This window comes from Pyrus communis, chromosome 3 (assembly GCF_963583255.1).
Source record: "Pyrus communis chromosome 3, drPyrComm1.1, whole genome shotgun sequence".
In the NCBI taxonomy this organism is placed as follows: Eukaryota; Viridiplantae; Streptophyta; class Magnoliopsida; order Rosales; family Rosaceae; genus Pyrus; species Pyrus communis.
The window spans coordinates 27067476-27084962 of record NC_084805.1 but is presented as its reverse complement, the minus strand read 5'-3'; the positions used below and the strand labels follow the sequence as shown (position 1 = coordinate 27084962).

Here is a 17487-nt window from a genome sequence, read left to right as displayed (position 1 = left end):
GCTTGATCTTGAATAATGGTTGTGTGGATTTCTTCAAGGGCTTTTGGGCTTGATCTTGAAGGTTGATGGATGAGCGGATCTTCAAGGGCTTTTGGGCTTAATCTTGAAGAACGATTGGATGTGTGGATTTGTTGAGGTTGTTGATCCAAAGGGCCGTTGGGGCTTGATCTTAGGATGAACAGTTGATGAACAATGAACACTTTCTTCAAGGGCCGTCGGGGCTTGATCTTGAGTTGGTGGAAGTTCTTCAAGGGCCGTTGGGGCTTGATCTTGAAGGAGGATTTGACGAAGAACGAAGAGTGCTTTCTTGATCCTTCGGAATTCTTGGGAATTTGGATGCTCGAGAGCTTTGGAGTTTCAAAGCTTCAAGGATTTGGGGAATTCTCTTCCAATTTGGGAGTAGAGAAATGTATTTGTGAATTCCTTGATGTTTGATACCTTGATGGAGAAGCCTATTTATAGGCTTTGAGAATGAATCACCACCACAAAATATTTTTTTCCTTTCCAAGCACCATTGCCTAATTTTCCCACTTAATGCAATATTGAAATTGAAGTGGTGTAACTTATGGCCTAATTTCCCACTTAATGCAATATTGAAATTGAAGTGGTGTAACTTATGGCCTAATTTCCCACTTAATACCATTTTAAACTTGAAATGTGTATGCTTTGTCATTGCCCAAATGAGAAAAACTTTCTTTGATCCGTAATGGATTGAAGTGTGCTTACCTTGTCATTGCCCAACATGAGAAGAAAAACTTGTTTTGATCCTCAATGGATTGAAATGTACTTGCCTTGTCATTGCCCAAAATGAGAAGAAAAACTTGTTTAATCCTTCAAGGGTATTTCTTCCTATTTTGTTGAGTCACACGCCATGTGTACAATTTGTACAACACGTGGCGTATGCCATGTACGCCTTGACACGTCAAAACTTTAATGCATTGGTGAACATTTGTTTTACTGAAATTTCGATGTCTACAGTCACACAACGATTTAGTTGGACTATTGCACCGATTCGTAGACTTTTTCAAATCACAATAGGCTTAAACCTTCTTAAAAAGTACGAGATACCCGCACCTCACCCTAATTGTCTACGTGCTTATTAGAAGAATATTAATTCATTATAATTTCTTGTCACAATTTTCTTGTAATCTTTCCTACAATTGGCTTGTTGCCTCGTTGGCTCTTCCATGCCCCAAAGTTTAGGTTCCAAATCTTAAAGAAACAAGGTAATGGGAAGGGGACTTGGGTTTGAACTTCGGTCAAGTTAATTAGAACTGTTCTCTACGTTCTACCCCAACTTCAAATTCCTCTCTTCGTAGTTTAGATTAGACAAAAAATTTAATGGAAAGAAAAAGAAGAAGACAGACAAAAAATAACTGAAAATTGTAACTCAATCCGATTTAGATAGACTAGGATTTCAATGGAAACAGTTTTTTGTAAAATTAGCTAAAAATACAATTCAAAAGACTTGAAGCAAATAAAACTTGTGACAAGATATATGGCTAATGCAGAGATACATGCGATGAATTGTAAGGACAAATTTCTCCTCCATTACCTGCATTATAATTCCAAGCCACCAAACTTTGAAACCATCCCATCTCCGTGACTTTGGAATCCGATAAACTTGATGTGGGATCGAGGGCTTGTTCAGCATAGTTCAATGAACTTAACTGGTGAGGATCGAAAACCGGTTCTTTATAAATTGTTGACATTGTTCCTGGGACTCCCATTGCTCATTGTTTCCAGCTCCCTATTGCTTTCCGGGTGATTCCAAAACTGATGCTTGCTTTGTTCTCCAATTTCTTCCAAAACTGGTGAGGATCTAAAACATTACTATTAGTGCAATCATAGTAATATTGGCAAGGTTGTTCAGACCCAGAGAGTGCTTCAATTGCTGCTTTGGACTTCTCAATGAGCCAATCAATGGCTTTACTTGGGCGGTCGTGGCCAAGGCGGTCTTGAACATCATAGAACTGTATAGCAATATGAGGTGACAGCCGGAACCTCCTGTCTCTCGGACCTTTCGAAGTGTAAACATTGCTGTGACGGTCTTTTCTTGCCATGGATCGGACAATGTGGCCTCCGTGAACTCTCACAATCTTTCCATATCTCGTATTGTCGACCTGCTGTTGCTTGAATGCCGATTTTGAAGTAGCCATCAAGTCTTGAACATGCTGATAATCTCCATTCTCTTCTTTCTCGTTCTTTGATTCTCTTTGTTGTAACATTCTCTCTCTCTCTCTCTCTCTCTCTCTCTCTCTCTCTCTCTCTCTCTCTCTCTCTCTCTCTCTCTTATGGAAGACACTAGTGCAAATAGTCCAGCGATATAGGGGTGAAAAGTCCTACCATATATACATGTACATTATACAGTGCTTTCAAAGTGGCTCAGATTCATCCATTCAATTCTCTGGGATCTTTCAGCGCACATCAAACTGTTAAACTCATCACACACCATACAATATTTACGTACTCTAAATTTTCGAGCTATGAAACGAGAGATATGTTTGATAAATTAGGCATGACACAGTCTGAGGAAGTAAAAGAGATCATAAAGATAGCCTTTTAAAAGCTAAGCATAACATTAATGCAGAAAAGTAGGGTTTCTAAATTGTTTCTTACTTGTTCAGCTCCAAACTCTTGTATGAAACAGGAATATTGGCGCCAACTCTAGTTCTAATTACTTGCTGACTTGATCATGCAAATGTCACACCTCTTAATTAACCCGATATGCTGCAATTAACTATCGAGTTTGAGTCAGATTGTTTTTTTCTTGGTGGACTTTCAGAAAGCTGGTCACAAGTAAAACCCTACTGTGGTAAAGATAGACAAGATAGTAAAAATTCCACAAACAAAAGGGACACTACTGTCAATCATGTGCTGGTTTGGTCTGGTTTCTTCTTGGGAGGAGTTCATGTCTCCATTTGCTTGTTAAGTAAGCAACTCTTGCCCTCAAAAGCTAGTCAACTAGACACATCACCTTTTCGATGGGACCCTCTAAACTCTAGATTAGGAGCGGTTCTTGAGACCACCGTTGATGGTGGGTCATTGGTGTTGTGTGAGGTGGGGGTGGGACGCAAATAGAGCCAGGTAAACATGAAAAAATAAGGGAGTGGGATAAGGGATGATTTTTGTGTGTGGGCCCGTATAAGCCACTTGGTTTGGTCTCTGGACTGAAGAATTTCTCTTAGTTAGAGTTTAGAAACTATCGATCAAATGCAAATTATCTCACGTCGAAAAAAATATCACTATAAGTAAAATTTATATAAATGGTAGCTAACTCTCTAAATTGAATTTTATTTGCCATAAAATTTCACGCTGATTATTTAACTAATCACACCATTTATGACCCTAAGTAGTAAAATTGATAACAATATCAGTGCAATCAAGGAATTGCCAGAAGATGTGAGCCCTAATTGCTAAGATCAATATGTATTGCACCATAATAGCATATACACAGAAGGTTGGAAGGTATAATGCTTGTTCTGTATGAGATCATGTATTCAACCGAGGCTCTTGTGATCGAAGTGATCGAGGACTACAACAGTTAGCACTGAAATTAGTTTGTACCAAAAGGACGGCCTGCGCAGCTGAGTTGCGACAGAGGAGTAAAGAAAAAGAAGTTGGGTACGAGGTATCGGTACTACTGTCTTGCTGCAACTTTAGACGGTATATTGCATGCGGGAGGAGACCACTTGATATTATTGCCCTTTACGTGCAACCATTGTGGAAAGGGATCCTATTCATATCCCTTCCACCAAATTTTCTCGATCAAACAATCCGGACCTTTGAAATTTAATCCAATGGTTAAAGTTATTATAACTTTTAAAGTGTGTCCTTATTTGTAGCCGTTGGATCAAATTTCAAGGGTCCGGATTAGTTGATGAGAAGGACTTAGTGGAAGGGATCCTCTCCGGATCCCTTTCCAACCGTTATTTTAAGCACTACGGTATGGTCTACTAGCTAGGGGGCGGTCGGTTCGATTTGTGCACAAACCGGACATTGAACCAATGTAACATTCTGATATATTTTGTTTTTTTTTAACAAATGATTGTGTCTACACACTAAGAATGTGGGAAAGTGAGCTAATCCTTATAATGTGTTTGTCATAATAATGTGGTTTCAACTTTACCGTTGACAAGAATTGAACTTAAGACATCTTACTCACAAGTGAAGAAGAATATTACTAGATCGTACTACTAAATAACATATGTATTTGCTAGAATAGATTGATTAAATGACCTTAGTTTTAGTACTACGTTCTAGTGATATTTCTCTTCACTTGTAAGTTAGAAGTCTTGGGTTCGATTATCGCCAAATGTGAATTTAAACCACATTATTGCTAGCCCATTTAGTGTAGATAATATCGTTTGTTCAACAAACAATAAAATACTTAGACGATTCATAATGCCTTTTTCAATTTCGTTCATATGTTTTTATATAGTTCAATGACTAAACGATCGTAGTTTTAAGGGGTTTTTCAATCTAGGTCCAAAAACATAGGAAGCTCAAATGAGAAGTTTGGGACCATTTTCAGAGCCTATGGCCCTATGCTGACTCAGTGACTCGTGTGCCAACAAAAAACCGGCGATCTGCAATTACTAGTGTTCTTCTTCTACTATGATTAATATGCAGAAGCGCAGCCCATGATCTCAATCCTCAGAAGGCTATTACCACCGCCGCCACTACTCATGGAGCTGCCCAATGCATGCGGAGGCTCACAGAGACTCATCGTCTTAGCCCAGCAGCTCCGCCTCTACAAGCCGCCGCCTTTTCCCTCCGACGACGACATTGAGGAGCAAAGAATCGAAGAAACCGCCGGCAAGGTCGTGTCCCAGGTGGGTTTTGCCGAATCCGACACCCCAGTTGCAAGGGACCCAGAAAAGTTCAGACCCAAAAGAGCCGCCGTCTTGGTCTGTCTCTTCGAAGGGGATGCTGGCGATCTGCGCGTCATTCTCACTAAGCGGTCGTCGGGGCTTTCCACTCACTCGGGTTTGTGGAGTTTTCATTACCCCTTTGTTTGGCTCCTGAGAAAATTGGGGAAATTGATAAAAAGGAAATGGGAAAGATTAGTTTTTTAATTTTTGTTTTGTGTTTCTGCAGGTGAAGTTTCTTTGCCGGGTGGGAAAACAGAGGACGGGGACAAGGACGATGGGGACACGGCGACGAGGGAGGCGAAAGAGGAGATAGGTTTGGATCCTAAGCTTGTCAATGTTGTGACAGTCCTTGAACCATTCTTATCGAAGGTATAAATGTTTGATCTTTTGATCACTATTTGTTTCAAATTTAAGTTTGATTGAGCTCAAATGTGTGCATTTGAGTGGACACAGAACTTGGTTAGTCGAATTATGTGTTGTTTGCGAAATTGCAGATAGTATTGGAAGGTGAAAGTTGGGAACTTGAGTTGAGTTGAGACTAGAAAGAAAGGCTCGGGACTTATCATATGCTTTTCGTTTGCATTCGAAATGAGTTTGAATGTAAGGTTTAGGGTATTAGTTTTCGGAAAAACTGAGTAATCATATTGGTAGATTGGAGGTGTTCTTTAAGAAGTATCTGTCTGACACGGTCATTTAGTTTGTAATGTACTCATTTGTTCTTCGTGTTGATCTGTTAAGTACAGGTCCTTAATATCAACTAATTTTAATCATGTGCATCTTAATTTATCGAGATACACCCTCCGAATCCATAATTTGCACACAAATCCAAAATTTGAGAAGTTGGTCTTGGGGAAGAGCAGTGTAGTTTGTCTGATTTGTTGAGTAAGTGCTTTGAATGACTTCTAAAATAGGGTACATAGGCGTTAGGGGCGATGTATAATGCAGATTTCGGTGTCAGACTTGTAGCTCTGAAAGACTATTTTGGATGAGGAACTCGATTTAGCTAACCTTTGGATTTCTGTGCAGCATCTGCTAAGGGTTGTTCCGGTTATTGGCATACTTAATGAGAAGGAAGCATTCAAGCCGGATCCAAATCCTGCTGAAGTGGACGCGGTATTCAATGTGCCCTTGGAAATGTTCCTCAAGGTTTCTCTCTTTTTAGTTTCATACTCCGATTACAGATTATGTAGTTGTCTTTTGATCTCTTAAAGATCATTTTGTATACGTTTTCTTTAGGATGAAAACCGGACGTCAAAGGAGAGGGAGTGGATGGGAGACAAGTTTCTGATCCATTTCTTCGACTACGAAACCAAGAACAAGAAGTACATGATTTGGGGCCTAACTGCAGGTATCTTGATTAGGGCCGCATCAGTTGTATACAAACGGCCACCAAATTTTGTGGAGCAAAATCCCCGTTTTAAGGTTACTAAGAGTTGTAGATAGAAATAAGACAATCCCATAAATTATTGTCAACGAATCGTATCGATTTGTATTGGAAACGATCGTCATTCCTGCATTAATATTTACCTCACTATCGATTCGTACTGGAAATTATCGTCATTCCTGCAATACTATTTTACCTCACTATCGATGGTTTGCTAAAAAAACAATCGTCGTTTTAGTTCTATACCAACAACAAGCTGCAATTTAGATCCAACGGTCAAAATAATGAAATAAATATTTGGTTGGTGTGTATTGAAGTTTGGTTGGTTGATTTATGTATTAAAATTTGGTTGGTGTGTATATTAAAGTCTGTTTGGATGACTGGTTGGTTTGTGTAATTTGTTCGGTTTTGAAAATTTATTAGAATTTAATGTTGTTTAAGGTTGGAGTTGGAGTAAGGGAAGGCTATATATAGCCCACAAGTATCTTCTTCTTTTTTTCAGAAACAAAGCCTTGAATAAAATAATGAGTTCTGTTGAACTAAGACTCCAAACTCTAGCACAAAATTTCAGACTCGAACAATCAGTCAAACCACCTCCACCACCCACCGGTTCCGCCACCTCCACTTCAACAACCAAACGGGCGGCGATTCTGGTGTGTCTGTTCAAAGGAGACGATGGCGAGCTGCGCGTCATTCTCACGAAACGATCTTCATCTCTCTCTTCCAACCCTGGTGATCACCCTCGGCCTCCAAAACAAATCGCTTCACATTACTGTAGCAGGACCAGTTCCACCATTTGTAAAGAGCAACTGAAAGAGGGTGTGTTTGGTTGCAGGCGACGTTGCGCTCCCCGGCGGGAAAAGAGAGGAAGCGGATGCTGATGACGTGGACACCGCCCTCCGGGAGGCCAAGGAGGAGATCGGCCTGGACCCTTCCCTAGTCAAAGTTGTCACCGTTCTTGACTCCGTTGTCAACAAGGTTAGCTCAGCTGTACTCTTTTCGGTTAAGATCTTCAAATGTTCAGGGTGGTTGTGAAGGGTAGGTGGGTGGGGCAAGCATTTTTTGACTGGAAAAAAAAACTTCTTGTTTAGATATAGAACGTTAAAACTATTATCGTCCAAACAAAAATCCGCCTCATATTAAATATTCAAATAAAACCCAAAATTCAAATAGTTTGTCATATTGGCAAATAAACGACCTATCCTTATAAAATATTTACAACTTATTCCACAATGACCTAAATATGTCAATGGATATTATTATTACTCACCTTCAATTATGCTAGCAATGAGCAATGATCTCCCGTTATAAAACCACGTGTTACAAACTATTTACCTATATTTTAAAAATTCACTAATTTACCTACATTTTTTTTATACAAACTAATTGACCTACATTCTTTAGATACAAACTATTTACCTATATTTTAAAAATTCACTAATTTACCTACATTCTTTTGTTAATTACAAGCTAATTTATCAGCATTTTTTGTAGTACATACTAATTCACCAATCTACTTATTAATTTACTTATACAAATAATACTGTCATATAATTAATTATAATATCCAAAGTAATCATATACATTTTTTCTTTACAATATCACGCCTATGGGGTAGGTAAATTATTTTTATAGTATTTCTAATCTAAGTGGATACTAACATATAGATAGGTAAATTATTTTCTATGAAAAGAAAAAGAATACAACCATTATTTTGTATAATTATTTTGACACAAATTATTTGCCCATGTTTCAACGTAAAACACCATAATATTTTTATTTATATTATATATTGCATGCTAATAAGGTAAGTTAGTTTCATGATAAAACAATTGTTGGTAAAAAAGTTTGAGAAAAGAAAGCCTAATCAAACAATAGGTTAACTGACATTTAATTGCATTAATGCAAAATTTATTATTAATCATAAGTCAAACTTAACCCACGTTACACTCTATGAGGGTATTTTAGGAACACGAGAATTATAAAAACTGACATACCAAGCTTGTTAAGGAAATTTAGTTGGACTCTAGTAAATGGGGTTTAAGTCTGAAAAAATAAAGAGGATGGGTTTTAAGTGAGAGAAAATAAGTTTTAAGGGGGGAAACTCTCATTTTCAGAAAACTCTTTTCGGACATGTTTAGGTATCCGTAATTGGAATCAACACAAGGAGTTTGATTTTGATTATGGATTACTCATGTATTCTGATTATGACTCCTCTTCAATCTTACAGCGCGGTATGACAGTGGTTCCGGTAATTGGCCTACTTTCTAACATAAAAGCATTTAGTCCGGCTCCAAATGCTGCAGAAGTGGAGGCAATTTTCGATGCTCCTTTAGAAATGTTTCTCAAGGATGAGAAGAGGAGAGAAGAGGAGAGAGAATGGATGGGAGACAAGTATCTCTTACATTACTTCGACTTTGAATCGGATGATGGTAAAGAGTATGTCATATGGGCTCTAACTGCCGGCGTTCTGATAAGGGCTGCTTCAACCGTGTATGAGAGGCCACCGGCGTTTCTCGAGCGGAGGCCTAAGTTCTGGGTGCGTGGTGGTGCGAGCACCACCATGCCATAGGTTTTAATGTCATTTTATTGTTACTCATGTGATATTACATGTTTTTGCAATCTGCATTTTCAAGTTGAATCCCATAAACCTTCAATGTGGCTGTTTATCTTTAACGACTACTTTCTCAGATATTACGTTGACAAAGCAACAAGCTTACTCCCTATACGGGAGAGAAACTTACTTACAACGGGATACCACTGTGGTGGTATGTCATGCCAATCACGCTATGTCATGTGAAAGAATTAAAACACATGGTACTGTGTGATTGATTTAACGGTACAGTAGCATCCCGCTACAGGAAGATTCGCCTTATACAAGGTACAAAGCCAACTATAATGATCCAGTTTATGAACCGAAAGGTCAATGCCGAAGGGCAGACCTAAACCCAAAAATGCAATCGAATGGTGAGACCTACGCACAAAATATTTGGCTTGGAGTCAAACTAAAACCCAAATTTGAGTTTCTAATAGCATCCCAAATTTTGGGGGCCCCACTTTTTTCATAAAAAGCAAACGGGTGGAAGAAATGAGAAGTGGGCAACAACTGGACTCCAAGTGGCAGAGGACCCCAGTTGTCTAACCGCAATATTTGAACAAGAAAGATTATATTCACATCTCAAATTACTTCTCTCGTACTTTTTTAATTTTTTAATATTTTCTACACACCATTAACACTTAATAAAAAAATATTAAAAAAAATTAAAAAGGTGTGGAGGAAATAATTTGGGATGCGTGAATATGATCTTCCTTTGAACAATTGTGAGCTGGTCAATTTCTAGACCGTTGATGATCAACGGTCCGTATTAAAATCAGATTTTTTTTACAATATTTTTATTTTGATCTAACGGTTTATATTTTTTTTTTTTTTCAATCCGACTGTCAAAAATAATTCAACGGTTGCAATTTAAATCTAATGGTCAAAATAATAAAATGTATATTTGGTTGGTATATGTATTGAAGCTTGGTTGATTGGTTTGTGTATTGAAGTTTGGTCGGTGTATATTGAAGTTTGATTGGTTAATTGGTTGGTTGGTGTGTGTGATTTGTTTGGTTTTGAAAATTTTATTAGGATTTAAGCCTTTTTTTTAATTAAAACATTTGTAAAATTAAATTAAGATAAAATAACTCACAGTTACAAAAAAATCCTTATAAAAAAACTAGAGTTAAAATCATTCCACAATAATTAATAAATTTTAGGTCCTAATTTGAATATGGATCCTCGCCAAATCCTCTTTGTGTGGATCCGTAAATTACATCCTTTTATCGTACATCGTACGGTCATAAATCATTTTAAATATTTTTATTTAATATTAAATACAAACAGTTCCTGACAAAAACTGATCGCACGATGTACGATGAACGGACACGATTTACGAATCCACATGATCCTCACCAAAAGGATTATGAGAGGATCTTGTTGGCTAAAATTTTAGGTGACAATGACATTCATCGCAGACCAAAGTTTGAGTCCAAAGTTGGAGTTAGAGTAAGGGTAGGCTATGTATGGATTTGGATCCCATCCGAATCCAAGTTGTGGAGATCTTAGGGATCCTCAGATCCTAGGCGTTTATCATATATCATGCGGTCATAAATTATTTTGAATTTATTTATTTAAAATTAAAGAAAAATAGTACCTAATAAAAAACTAACCGCACGCGATATACGATAAACGACCCTGAGTGTATTTTTTTTTTTTTCCATAATTGTAAACAAGGGAAAGAGATCCTATCTGGATCTCTTCCACCAAGACTACCAGATCAAGTGATCTGGACCTTTGAAATTTGATCCAACGACTAAAGTTATTATAACTTTTAAAAGTGACCCCTGTTTTTAGTCGTTTGATCAAATTTCAAAGGTTCGGATCACTTAATCCGATAGTCTTGGTGGAAGAGATCCGGAAATAATCTCTTTGAGTAAACAAGGTTAGCTCTGCTGTACTCTTTTTAGGACATTTAGGTCTATTCATGTATTTTCATTGCCACAATTGATAATTTTTATAAAAATTAACATTTATGAAATTGAAGGTTAAATTTTAATTATATATGATAAATTCTCTATACATAGCCCACAATTTTTTTTTTCAGAAAGAGCGAAGAAAATAATGGGTTCTGCTGAACTAAGACTCCAAACTCTAGCACAACATTTCAGACTCGAAGAATCAGTCAAACCACCTCCACCACCTACCGGTTCCGCCACCTCCGATTCAACAACCAAACGGGCGGCGGTTCTGGTGTGTCTGTTCAAAGGGGATGACGGCGAGCTGCGCGTCATTCTCACGAAACGATCTTCATCTCTGTCTTCCAGCCCTGGTGATCTCCCTCAGCCTCCTCAACAAATCCTGGTACCAGAACCAGTTCCTCCATAATCCATTTGTAAAGAATAACTGAAAGAGGGTGTGTTTGGTTGCAGGCGACGTTGCGCTCCCGGGTGGGAAAAGAGAGGAAGCGGATGCTGATGACGTGCACACCGCCCTCCGGGAGGCCAAGGAGGAGATCGGCCTGGACCCTTCCCTAGTCAACGTCGTCTCCGTTCTCGATCACATTGTAAACTCGGTTAGCTCAGCTGCACTCTTGTATATATAATCTAATTTATTTTTTAATTAAACGTTTTTAATGGATAATTCATCCCAAAACTCTCTCTTCACCAGAAAAATCACAACCCACAAAATAATTTCATTCAAATTTCATCACTAATATGGCTTTCGGATTCTGACTCCTCCTCAATCTTACAGCATGGTGTGATTGTGGTTCCGGTAATTGGCCTACTTTCGGACATAAAAGCATTTAGTCCGGCTCCAAATGTTGCAGAAGTGGAGGCAATTTTTTATGCTCCTTTAGAAATGTTTCTCAAGGATGAGAAGAGGAGAGAGGAGGAGAGAGAATGGATGGGAGACAAGTATCTCTTACATTACTTCGACTTTGAAGCAGATGATGGTGAAGTGTATGTGATATGGGCCCTAACTGCTGGCCTTCTGATAAGCGCTGCTTCAGCAGTGTATGAGCGGCCGCCGGCGTTTCTCGAGCGGAGGCCAAAGTTCTGGAAGAGTGGCCAGGGAGCACCACCATGCCCTAGGTTTTAATGTCATTTTATTGTTACTCATGTGATGTTACATGTTTTTGCAATCTGCATTTTCAAGTTGAATCCCAGAAACCTTCAATGTGGCTGTTTATCTTTAAGTACTACTTTCTCAGATATTACATTGACAAAGCAACAATCTTACGCCCTGTACAGGAGAGAAACTTACAACGAGATACCACTGTAGTGGTATGTCATACCAATCACGCTATGGCATGTGGAAGAATTAAAACACATGGCACCATGTGATTGGTTTGATGGTCCGCTACAGGAACATTCGCCTTATACAAGGTACAAGGCCAACTCTAATGATCCAGTTATGAACCGAAAGGTCAATGTGCAACGGTAAATACATTAGGAGAAACCATAGGCAAGAAATTGTATCATATACGTGCTTCTTGAAAATATAGACCATTAAGTTTTGAAATAACACAGTAGTCAGAACATATCAATGGTGAAACCTAAATGTGCTGGTATAAAAGCAGGATAGAAAAAATGTTAAACAAAAACAATCTTACAATCTTACCAACAAAATTACAGAAGAAAGGGCTCTTTCAGTATCTCCTTCAGCTAAAAACCTCATAGAACTTCTCAATGACAAGTAAACCAGAGTCAATCGACTCTAAAGGATCCTTCCGAAGACGATGTCTTAAGCAGTTAGGGATGACAGTAGCAATATCCTCTGGAGTCACCTTATCCCTTCCCTTAAGAGCAGCCAAGGCTTTTGCAGCCCTGTTTGTCACTATGTCTCCTCTCAATCCATCGACATTCAACTCTGCACAAACCTTGGAGATTTTCACCTTGAGGTCCTGATCAATCTGAACAGATGGAAGATAACTTCTAGCTGCGCCAATTTGTTCCTGAAGTTTTTCTTGCTCAGCTTCGTAAGAAACCCGAAATTCTTTGGGATTTTTGTCAAATCGAGCTCTCTCCTCCACAATCTTCACTCTGAGCTCTGCATCCCTCACAGTTCCAACCTGTGCGTGCATCCCAAAACGGTCAAGCAACTGTGGCCTGAGCTCCCCTTCTTCTGGATTGCCCGAGCCAATCAAAATAAACCGAGCAGGATGTGAAATTGAGATACCCTCTCTCTCCACTGTGTTCCATCCAGAGGCAGCAGAATCCAATAGGACATCAACCAAATGATCATCCAAGAGATTAACTTCGTCCACATAAAGAATTCCTCTGTTAGCTTTTGCTAGAAGGCCAGGCTCAAATGCCTTGACACCCTCGGTTAGAGCTTTCTCAATATCAATTGTTCCACAGACTCTATCTTCCGTAGCACCCAAGGGCAAATCAACCATGTTGATCTTAGTCTTGATAACAGGAAGTTGCTCCCCTTTCACAATGCTCTCTCTAACTTCCGCTCCCATGGACTCTGGATCTTCTGGATCCGAGTTGTAAGGGTCACCAGAAACTACCTTAATTTCGGGAAGCAAATCAACCAAGGACCTAACAGTTGTGGATTTTCCAGTTCCTCTATCCCCCATGATCATGACACCCCCAATCTTGGGATCAATCACATTCAGCAGAAGGCACAGTTTCATCTCATCTTGTCCTACAATAGCGGCGAATGGATATACCGGCCTCTGGTTTTCCTTAGCAGCAACCCTCTTTGCCTGAATACAATTTGGCAGAGCATAATTAATCACACATAAACTCAACAACCTATATTTTTACATAACATGTATAACTCCCAATGAAAAAACTTCAACTATTTCTCGAAATTTTCGGTTCAACAAACATCTAGAATGCAAAAAATATTTCTTTCTCCAACATTATAGAAAACTGAACCACCAATTTAAAATATAAACTTCATCTATTAGTAATCAAACTTTTCAATCAAAACCAATCAAAATTTTGTTGTCAAAAACCGCAATTGGATGAAGAAAATTCAGACCTGCTCAGAAGGGCTGATTTCAGTGGCAACATTGGTCACATGGAATTGAGACCTCTTCTTTCCATGAATCCCAATCCCTCCATAAAACTTCCTCCCAAAACTCTTCCCTGCAATGCAAAAACACAATTCCATTCAAATTAACAACAATCCACAACCATTATCCAGCAAAAACCCACTTCAAATCCCCCATCAAAACACCAACAAACACCAAATTACGAACTGGGTATTTCATGTACTCAATCAAATTGCAGAAAACAATCCCAAATCATAGTCCAAATGCTGGAAAAAAAAAAAAAACAATTGGGTTTTCCTTTGTTTGGTGGGAAAAGTTTACCTGGGGTTAGAGAGAGAGAGGGAATTGAAGTCCTGTAAGTGCGAGAGGACAGAGGTCGGGAGGCCAAAGTTGCTGCCGTCGAGCAACTTCCGAGTACGGACGCCATGGAAGAAGTGTATCCCAGTGGGACTACTATGTGTTCGAGTGTGAGTATAATTCTTCGGCTCTGGAGCTCGGCATGGTCTCTGGCCTTCTATTGGTTTGTGAGGCTGAAGGATAAGTGGATAGATTTTCTGTCGTATTTTGTATGTCTACTCGCTCTCCGTGTTGTCGTATACCAAACAAAAGATAAAAAAGTAACATGAATTGTAATTAGTTGTAATTTGTCATTTAGAGTGAACTACTTTGTATTTTCAGTGTTTTTTTTGTCACAAGGTAGAAAACATTCTAAAATAAAAGTTCAAACGGACAGATTACACCTTACGTAATCATAAAAATGATCGGCATATAAAAAAATACGTCATGTATATAAATAAAGTATGATTAAAGATTCTTCCATGCAGCAATTACAAATAGTACATAAAGAAAAAAACCATCAAACGATTTCAATTCTTAAATAGACCGTCCACAAGAGATCAAACAGTCAAACAACATAAGTCCGAAGATGGCTAATAGAGAAAACTCTAAAAGCCTAGACGAGGGATAACTCGCTGCAGCTGCCTAGAAACTAGAAGCGGCCGACAATTCCGAACCACATAACAACAATTATTCATCCCTACAAGGTGCCATTTACAGAGCTTCAAAAACCCCAAATAAAAACCTAATGTGGTTTATGATTATTTTCACTGTGTTTTGTCACCTCCTTTGGTTGTATTTTCAGCACACAAAAACCTAATCAGAGGATGTAATAGTTGATCCATAATTATTACATTGATGATGAATTATTATAACAAAAAATAATGCACATATCACAGTGAAAGTATTCTTGCATAACATCAAGGCAACCCAAACTCGGCCTCCGGGTATGCTGTCCCGAAATGGTGTCTCCTTCATTTCTCCTTCTTTATTTATTTGGCACGTGTACTACTACTTAACTCTAACCTAACTCTGTTAATTTTTAATTTTTCAATTAGTTTATAAAAAATTAACAGTGTTAACATTGGTGTTAAATTAATAGACGAATGTCAAAAAATTAAGAACGAGACACAAATGAGACATCAAATTCGGGACAGCAGATCGCCCTCTAGGCAGCCAAACTTCTCCATCTCCTCTCTAAAAGCCGGCACAGCACTCTCCCTCATGGTCACCAAAACCTTGAACCCATCCTTCTTCCCCACACCCGCCGAGGACGACGACGGAGGCAAGAAAAAACAAGGCTCAACGCTCCCTAGCAAGTTCCTTGAAAGTGGCAACACAGTCACAGGACCTCCCCACCCAAAATCCACGCTTGAGTGGCGCAAGTGCCTCCAGTCAGTGAACCCGCTAACTTCTTTCCCCGCCGTGATCCCGTCCTTGTAATGCAGCTCCTGGAAGTCGATGAACGAGCGGACGTACTCGTCCGTGGCGTTGCTCTTGCTCTTCTTGATCAGATCCGCCACGGACGAAAGCGGCTTCGAGGTTAGTTCTTTGGCGGTGAGGTTCACGTACATTGGTACGCAGCCGTTGCCCCAATAGCTGGCTGGTAATGCAGGGGTTACTAGTCTTCGTACGTTGATTGAGTATGCAAATGTTACCTTCTCGTCACTTGGAAGCCCTATGGCTTTAATCCTGTTTCATGCCATCCATCACCCAAAATATTAATTTTAGTCACAACTTTGAGATTGTGGCAATTCTGACTCGGAATTTCAAAGCGTCTTAAAACTGAACCGCACAATACCAAATTAAGACGTTTTGAAGTTCCGACTTTAAAGTGCCACAATCTGAAATTAAGACGCTTTGAAGGTCAAAGTTCAAATTTATGAGAAATTTCCCGATGTACCAGGTTATGTTACTGGAATACTGAAAAACTTCTTAATTTGGTATGACGGAATAAAGCAACTTTAACTTACTTGGCACGCCATATAAAAGCACCGAGAGCTTCGAAAGTGGTGAAGTTCAACCCACTCTGCTCCAACAGCTCCCCCTTGAATTTCTCCACCCACTCGTCTCTCACATGAAAGCACTCCCTAACAACCGGCCCCACCGCCTCCGCCTGTCCGTATGGCGGGAACCCCTTGTCCAAACTCAGGCACTCGTGCAGCACCGGTGCGCCGATTCGGGGCGGTTCTCTGGGTCCCAGCAACCCCGCCCGGTCCCACACCGGCTCAACCGACGCCCGAGTCGCCCCGCGGGCGAACTCGGCCGCGGCATTGAAGAACTGTGTGGCGCCCATTCCGTCGCACAGCGAGTGGTGTATGGCGGCTCCGAGAGCGAACCCGCCGCAGTTAAACACCGTGAGTTGCAGCATACACGGGGTGGACATTGCCTCTTCCGGGTTGGGGTCGGGCGCCAAGTGTTCGACGAAATCCGCAGCTGGGTCATCGAGGTATCCGACCGAATCGAGAGTGGAGTCGGCGGAGGCGATTATGAGGGGGACGCCTTGGCCGTTGGAGCAAAAGAGCTCGAAGCGGCGGTCGGGGCGGGGGCGAATAGTGGCGGCGAGAGGGTAGTAGTGGACCAGAGCGGCGGAGATGGCATCGGAGATGACGTGGGAGGGGTTGGAGGGGGAGGAGTTGGTGTTGTGGTAGGCGCGGACGTAGCGGAAGGTGACGCGGAGGTTGGGGTCGTTGTCGAGGTGGGTTAGTTGGAGGAAGTGATCGTCGGTAAATGGTGGCGGAGATGGAACGATGACATTTGTTTCGATGATTTTGATTTGCATTTTTGGTTGCTTCTACTTGGTAGGTGGAGGTTTGGGTTCTTGTTCAACATATTATGGTGTGGGGATTTATATAGAATAGTTATTACTCTCATATCACTAATTAATCTACATTTCTTAATTCCAACAATACAAAAAAGAAAATGTATTATTTGGAACTGGAATTCTTTTCATTTTTGCGTAGCGATGTTTGAAAACGATGAACTAAATACAAAACTTCACGTGCATTCAAAATATTTTTGATACTTACACGTATTTTATTATAATTATTATTTCTACGATTAAATGATAATTGTTTTAAATTCACATATTCACGTACATATGATAATTATAATAAATACCTACAAATATTGTAGTCAGTTGCATATTATTTTTCTAAGAATTCATCATGACTATATATAAAAGTGGTCTACCAAAAAAATAAGGCCATGTGGTTGGTCGAGATGATGGTGTTTGAAGGAGCGACGTGGAGCATGCCGCAGCGTCAACTTTATTTGAGAGGCATTGTTGCATGCCATTTCTGCCGAGTGTGACACTTTCAAGTTTCTACCACCCTAATTTTCT

General features: G+C 39.7%; 5 protein-coding genes across 5 annotated transcripts; 3 read left to right on the top strand and 2 right to left on the bottom strand.

The window, feature by feature from the left end:
* Positions 1-4533: 4533 nt before the first annotated feature.
* Positions 4534-6425, top strand: LOC137729299 (nudix hydrolase 15, mitochondrial-like). Its single transcript, XM_068468193.1, has 4 exons — positions 4534-4989; positions 5101-5243; positions 5901-6020; positions 6111-6425. The coding sequence occupies exons 1-4, from the start codon at positions 4644-4646 to the stop codon at positions 6315-6317; spliced, it is 816 nt and encodes a 271-aa protein (XP_068324294.1). The 5' UTR covers positions 4534-4643; the 3' UTR covers positions 6318-6425.
* Positions 6426-6753: 328 nt separating this feature from the next.
* LOC137730059 (nudix hydrolase 15, mitochondrial-like) lies at positions 6754-8957 on the top strand. The gene is made up of 3 exons (XM_068469126.1): positions 6754-6990; positions 7094-7236; positions 8489-8957. Exons 1-3 carry the CDS (start codon positions 6783-6785, stop codon positions 8828-8830), a joined length of 693 nt encoding a protein of 230 aa, XP_068325227.1. The 5' UTR covers positions 6754-6782; the 3' UTR covers positions 8831-8957.
* Positions 8958-10920: 1963 nt separating this feature from the next.
* Positions 10921-12038, top strand: LOC137729902 (nudix hydrolase 15, mitochondrial-like). The gene is made up of 3 exons (XM_068468952.1): positions 10921-11129; positions 11230-11372; positions 11552-12038. The coding sequence occupies exons 1-3, from the start codon at positions 10922-10924 to the stop codon at positions 11897-11899; spliced, it is 699 nt and encodes a 232-aa protein (XP_068325053.1). The 5' UTR covers position 10921; the 3' UTR covers positions 11900-12038.
* A 228-nt stretch (positions 12039-12266) lies between these two features.
* On the bottom strand, positions 12267-14351 carry LOC137728863 (magnesium-chelatase subunit ChlI, chloroplastic). The gene is made up of 3 exons (XM_068467648.1): positions 14130-14351; positions 13796-13902; positions 12267-13514 (listed from the first exon to the last, which is right to left on the bottom strand). Exons 1-3 carry the CDS (start codon positions 14233-14235, stop codon positions 12462-12464), a joined length of 1266 nt encoding a protein of 421 aa, XP_068323749.1. The 5' UTR covers positions 14236-14351; the 3' UTR covers positions 12267-12461.
* Positions 14352-14961: 610 nt separating this feature from the next.
* Positions 14962-16969, bottom strand: LOC137729959 (tetrahydroanabasine acetyltransferase). Its single transcript, XM_068469009.1, has 2 exons — positions 16118-16969; positions 14962-15836 (listed from the first exon to the last, which is right to left on the bottom strand). Exons 1-2 carry the CDS (start codon positions 16924-16926, stop codon positions 15287-15289), a joined length of 1359 nt encoding a protein of 452 aa, XP_068325110.1. The 5' UTR covers positions 16927-16969; the 3' UTR covers positions 14962-15286.
* Positions 16970-17487: the final 518 nt, after the last annotated feature.